We start from the raw sequence: 6,688 nt of genomic DNA, 5'->3' as shown, positions 1-6,688 counted from the left end.
CAGCACCTCCATGTCTTTCTTGAAGCAAGTGACCCAAAACCTAGGATTTGAGGTGCGGCCTCACTAGTGCAAAGTACAGGGAGACCATCACTTACCTACTCATGCAGACCAGCAGCCAAACTCCTCCTTCTGCTCCCACATCACACACCAGAGATCCAAAGTGCCAGACAACCAGAGGACGAAACAAGAAACAAATTAACACGCTGTGTAGGCAGGTCTCCTAACCCCACTGCAAGCAGAGTCAGCTCTTATAGAGGTGACTTCTTGCCCCACCTCCCAAGTTACTGTGGAAGGCAGGGGCACCTGGTGGTGATCTCCTAATCAGTTCCCACCCAAGGCTGGCCAGACCCTGGGTGAAAGCCAATCAGGTGGGTCCTTCTTGCCTGGTTGTGGACATCATCCATATGCCAACCCTTACTCAGGGCTGGGGGTTTAAACACCAGTACTTCATCTGGAAAGGGGCATCACTGCCTCTTCCAGACTTGGGTGTAAGCCCAGGATGATATGGCTAACTGGAGTTTTTGTTTTCTGTTGCAGCATCCAGCCTTGCCCAGATGTGAAATATGGCGTGCGTATCCATGTGCTGCCAATTGATGACACGGTAGAAGGGATCACAGGGAATTTGTTTGAGGTGTATCTCAAGCCATACTTCCTAGAAGCATACAGACCCATCAGAAAAGGTAATAGCACCTGTTACTGAAGTCTTGATGGCAGTGAGTGTGAGCTAGTCCTGAGACTGAATAAAGAGAATTTCTAGAAGCTTGCACAGATCTCCTCAAAGAATTAGACATCTGTAGAGTGGGATTTTGCTGGTGCTGATCTTCAGAAGAAAGGGTGATATCTGTTGTTGGCTGGCAGATCAACTTGATAGCTCTCCTGTGTTGTGTTTTTTTTTTTTTTTTTTTTTTTTTTCCCCCCCCCTAGATGGGGTAGGAAAGCACCAGAAAAGGCTCAGGTAGAACTCAGCTGAATAAGATTTTTCTCCTGGGTTGCTACTGCTTGATGGAATTGGGAAGTTGCCTGCATATTAATCAATTGGTTTGGTATACTAGCTGTCACCCTGACTAAATTCACTTTTTCAAAGTAATTTCATTAATAACTGGGAGAGTGCATAAAAAGCAAATATACTTTTAGAGTTGTGCTAGTAGCACTTCTGGAACAAATAGGTCCTAGTACACTATAAACACAAGTTGAAGTTATCCAGCTTCTGTAGCCCAGTTTAGCCAGGAGTCATAGTTCAGTATTATATATTCTGCTTCTGGAGGCAACTAGTTGTAACTAGTAATAGCTAGTTAGAATAACTTGAAAATGAATTTTCATTGGCTTGAGGATGTTTTTCCTGTTTTAGAAATGTTAAATTGAATGGAAAAGAAATGCAATTCCTTGCCCTTGTTTTGTATTTAGGCAGAGTATTCTTTTCTATTGTTTACTGTTTGTTTCTGGAGGGAATTTGACAACTTCAACTGCTACAGATCTAAATGGTGCTCCAGTACTCACAGTGCAGGCAACTCTTGAATTCAAAATGCAGAGTAGTGTTAAATATGCCAGCAGTGTATGCCTATGTAACCCACTTCCTTGTCCTCTGGGACTGCTGGTAGTACAGGGGGTGACATTTTGTAGACATCTGTTGCAGCAGGCTACTGAAGTGTGAAGTTTTACAGGTGACATCTTCTTGGTGCGTGGAGGGATGCGTGCAGTGGAGTTTAAAGTAGTGGAGACAGATCCAAGTCCTTACTGCATAGTGGCTCCAGACACAGTGATCCATTGTGAAGGAGAGCCTATCAAACGAGAGGTGAGCAGAATCCTGCCATGTGGTTCTACTAAATCCCCTCTGTCCAAAATCAGTTTCAGTGACAGTCCTTGAGAGCAGCAGTGTTTGCAGTTCCTGTTTTGGTGTTTACTTGTACTGAATGTATTAATTAAACCATCTGATTTCAGGAGATGAGTTGCTGCTGAAGGTAGTCAGAGAAATGTGCTCCCAGTATCCTTCCTCAAATGCTGAAATAGCACCAAAGCTTAGATTTGCTGATGAGCTGCCATACTTTAGCAGCAGCTGTTTTTGTATCTGCTTCCAGATATCTCATGCTGGACTTAAATGCATCTCTTAATTCCAAAGTTCCCTTGAATCCACAGCAGGGAGGGCTTACAATGTTGCTAAACTTCATACCATGTGAAAAGAAAGCAATTAGTACTTTTTCAGTGAGTATTTTGAAATCTCTATATGGTTGATTTCCCTTCCTCATACCCCCATCCCTTAAGGTATCTAGCCTTGAGTGTCTCAGGCTTGGGGCAGCAGCCTGAGCAGATGGTCTGCCAGGTCTTGACCACCTTACTGTTACAGAGTAGGAAATATCAGAGAAATGAGCTAAGGTGATTGTATACTTCATAAGAGTGTGCCTCTCTACTATCTGCAATTTGGAGTGCTGGGTTGTAATTAGGTGCCTTATGAAAAATTCACCTCTATTTGACATTTGAGAGACTGTCTGGGCACTTGATGAGGACAGTTTGGGCTCTTCAGGACACAGCAGAGACATGATAGGAACAAATTCAGCCAAGGCCATCAAAATGAGGAGCTGGAGGTCAGAATGAATGAGGAGCAGCTGTAAGAGTGGGATGCTACTGCCTGGAGAAGGGAAGGCGGAGGCAGGCTTATTGGCAACTACCTGATGGGAAGGGGTAGATAACCAGGCTGTTCTGAGAGCCATGCCTAGGGGCAGGACTAGAGGCAATGGCACAAGTTGGATCAAAGAAAATTCCCAATAGATATTAAGGAAAAGGTTTCCCTAAACCCTGGAGTGAGGCTTGAAGAAGCCAGGAATTTCCAAACCTTCAGTGCTTGACAGGGCCAGACCCTGAGCAACCTGGTTGAGGTAGTAGTTCTTGCTTGTGGGGCTTGGACTGAACTCCTGTGAAATACCAAGCGGTGTTACTTTATTATTTTAGCGTGGCCTAATCTTACAGATATCAAAGGGCAGTAGAGATTTGAACAGCCACATGAATGGATGCTGTAGAGCTATACTGAAAGAGTTGGTTACATCTGCAGATCTGGATCTTAACATTCTCTGTTAGTGTTTTCTTTTGAGACTGACCCAAGCTATGTTGGGAGAACTGTATGGAAGCTAGGTGTAATGGTTTGAAAACAAACCAGTGAGAGACTTCAAGTCAGAAATACAATTTAATAAGAAAAAAATAAAATAAAGGCAATAATAGAAAACCACAGACAGAGTCAGAATACAACCTGATACTCTGTAGTTAGGGTGGTGGGAGCAGTCCAGATGAAACAGTGGTCTCGTAGAAAAGATCTGGTAACTCTTGTCCTCTGGAAATCCAGTGGGTAAGGCCTCCTCTGCTGTCCTGAACCCCAGTTTATATCCAGGTGGGAGCACTTGGCTCCTCCCCCTGGGTGGAGCATCTCACAATGGGTTGATATCATTCTGTGAGTCAGGCAGTGGGTCCTTGATGGTCCATTAAACAGAAATAGCTCCTGGGGGGAGTTCTGTATGAGTCATGGGGCGAGGCATGGATGGGCCCATTAACAGGGAGGACTCCTCCTGCTGGGTGGGAAGGTGTTAACATCTCCCTGACCTTGAACCTCTTTCCTTATCTGTTATAGCCTGGGGTGTGAGGTCTGTCCTGGGCAGCTGCTACCCATGATTTTCTTAACAGCCCATGAGCACTGACATAGAGAGTATAGAATACACAGTTTTTGGTTTTACCCACATAATGATAAACTGGTCCCAGCTCCTGTAACCATGACACTAGGGTATGTCAGGTAGTTAGAAATAACGCTTACAGTTTAAAGAATAAGTATATTTTATAATGGGCTTCATTGTCTATTATTATTTGTTAGTCATGTCAGAGGGTGTCACAACTTTTTGCACTGGAGCCTGTAGGGGTCCTGACAGCAGAAGTTCCCATTCAAGAGGGTGGGCTTCAATGAGGTCTAGATATGTGCAGGCATTTCCCTTTGCATGTCTGGGAAGAGAGAGCTAAGAAAAAACTGTAGAAGGCACTAGGAAGACTTGACTTGAAAGTGAGAATCTCAAGACAGCAAAGAAATGCCATGGTAATGGGCAAAACCGGGATTCCTGAGTGCCCTGGGTTTGGCCAGGCTAGGGTTAATGTTCACAAGTGGCTGCAGCTGGGTGGGGTCACAGCTGGGGTAAACAACTGACCCAGCCTTTGGGGTATTAGGTACCAAGCTGACCTCATGTCCTCTATGTAAGGAGAGGGGTGGAGTCACATTTGTTTTTTAGCTGATGGCTGGAGTAGGGAGAGCTGCTGCATTTGTTAAGGGTTTTGTTGTCACTTTCTTTCGATGTGACTTCATTGCTATTATTGGCGTCTCTTCTCTCTGTGTTACTGTATTGAACTGCCCTGATCTCAACCTAGGGGCTTTTTGTTTTCTCTTCATCCTGATTTTTCTCCCCTGACACACGGCAGGGGATGGGGTTGGGGGAGCAGCAGGGCAGCAGCTGCTGTGGTTCAGCTGCTGCCTGAGGCTAAATCACAACACTGGGTTCTGTAGACTGGGAAGGATTGTTGAACTACTGTTTTCACTTGCATGTTTAATGAATGTACTTCTGGGTAGGATGAAGAGTCATTGAATGAAGTGGGCTATGATGACATTGGTGGCTGCCGGAAGCAGCTGGCTCAAATCAAAGAGATGGTGGAACTTCCCCTCCGACACCCTGCACTTTTCAAGGCCATAGGAGTGAAGGTAAGTCCCCGTGTGCACCAGGTAGATGAGTGGCCTTTCCCTCGTGGATGACTGTTTATGTCAGAGGTTTGTGAGGTATTTGGAGGGGAATCAGTAATTTGGTTTAGGGTTTTGAGAGGTGTCTGTGTTTGTTTTTAAATGCTGGTTTTTAGGGAAGTATTTCCTTACATGTTTTGGACACAGATTAAAGTACTAGCAGCTTGGAAAATAGAGGAATGCTTTGAATCAGCAGTATCCGTTACTGGCAAGGTTTGTGTGTTGTGTAAAGTAGTAAGGGTGTTAATGGTAATATCAGGATGGCAGCTGTTGCACGAGTTTCCATCAGAATTTCAGACTGGCTTAAATAAAGTGCTTGCAACTTCACTGTGAAACTACTTAAGCATTCAGATACTAGCTTACTACCTAAATTCCTTGCCTTTGTTTTCAGCCTCCATGTGGGATCCTGCTGCATGGTCCTCCTGGCACTGGTAAAACACTGATTGCCCGAGCAGTGGCTAATGAAACAGGGGCTTTTTTTTTCCTGATCAATGGTAAGTTTTGTGGCTGCTTTGGCCCCAGATCTGCTGTATGTTAATTCATCCGTTCCATGATAACAAATGATATTAATAGGGTTTATAGAGCCAGGTTGTCTCCCTAACATCCTTCCTTAACTCTTTGAAGTGTGCCTTTGAGGACAGTTAAAAGGCCATTTGTGTGGAAGCTCTGTAATGACACTTCCCTTAAGCTTCATTGTTTTGTAGCAGGCTGGTTTGAAAGACAGCTTTGATGCAGAGACTTGGAGTCTGTCTGTCTGAGTGTTCATTTACATTGATGAGGGCAGAGCTAGGAGTGAAGTGGTAAGATGATTCTATGTGTATGAGGGCTGGACACTTGTTTCTATTGCTGCCAGCATGTTCCATTCAGAAAAGAAGCTGGTCTGCTGTGGATTCCTATTGTCCCCTCAAGTAAAGCACAAGCCCTGTTCCATATCACATAATGTTAATTGGGAAGAACTGTCCTTAAACCTATGAGTACCTTGAGACTTAGCTACAAGTGACAGAACTTCTTATTGATCACTATTTGCCTGTAGCAGTTGAGACGGATACTGGCTTATGTTCAGTAAGGACCAGATTCTGAATTTTCCTTACTGTTTGTGTCCAATTTTATAGTCAGTGCTGGAATAACTGAAATTTTTATTTAAGGAGTGCTGCTTTTCTTTTCTGATTTAAATAACTTACACTCCTTTGCTTTCACCTTCATGGGTCTATAGCACAGTATAGCAGTGAGAACCGGTAGGGAAGTGACTTGCTTTGTATCTCAAGGTATCGGATATAAATGAACTGGTTTTAACCATATGGTGCCCTTATATGCTTCCTAAGTGTATAGAAGCTGTCACTGCATGCTAGTGAGCCAGATGTACAAGTGTTTAAAGAAACATCTATTGCATAATAAAAATAGCATTGTCAGAATTAGTGATGTGTTCTCTGACAGTCCCAAGCATGGAGCTGCAGTCAGTGTTGTAGACAGCTGGTATGAATTGGTGAGTTACTTGTAATGAAACACTCTTAATACCAGCCTGCACCAGTGGCTCTGCAGCTGGTGCACTTTAGTCATCTAGCAACTTTGCACTCCTGAAGGTCAGGTTTCTTTTTCTTGGATCCTTAGAAGCATACTTTTCTCTTCATTACCACTCTCTTCATTCCAGTGTGATGGAAAAATCTGTAAAACCATAATAAATCTGTGAGCCTGCACTAGTGTTTAGCAATGGTAGGAGATCTCAGGGGAATGGCATCCTTCCTTCTGGGACTGATGTGCTTACACATTTTAATTTTTGCTTGCTTATTCTTTGAGAGAAGATTGTTTTGGAGTTTTTGGAATTTTGAGGTGTTTGTTTTGTGGTGGTTTTTAACTCATTTATAGGATATTAGAGGTAAATGTATACCTGGGTAATGCAAGCTAAAGGTAGCTTCAATATCTTGCAGCTTTTTC

At 43.7% G+C, this 6,688-nt stretch overlaps 1 protein-coding gene across 1 annotated transcript in view; it reads left to right on the top strand.

The window, feature by feature from the left end:
- Positions 1 to 499: 499 nt before the first annotated feature.
- VCP (valosin containing protein) overlaps positions 500 to 6,688 on the top strand; it is a 16,431-nt gene continuing 10,242 nt past the window's right edge. Inside the window, exons 1-4 of the mRNA XM_008944288.1 lie at positions 500 to 680; positions 1,662 to 1,792; positions 4,592 to 4,720; positions 5,148 to 5,250. Coding sequence (XP_008942536.1) covers positions 500 to 680; positions 1,662 to 1,792; positions 4,592 to 4,720; positions 5,148 to 5,250 — 544 coding nt within the window. The remainder of the gene's footprint in view (positions 681 to 1,661; positions 1,793 to 4,591; positions 4,721 to 5,147; positions 5,251 to 6,688) is intronic.

This window comes from Merops nubicus, unplaced genomic scaffold (assembly GCF_000691845.1).
Source record: "Merops nubicus isolate BGI_N331 unplaced genomic scaffold, ASM69184v1 scaffold10037, whole genome shotgun sequence".
NCBI lineage: Eukaryota > Metazoa > Chordata > Aves > Coraciiformes > Meropidae > Merops > Merops nubicus.
This window is presented reverse-complemented; position numbering and strand designations above follow the sequence as displayed.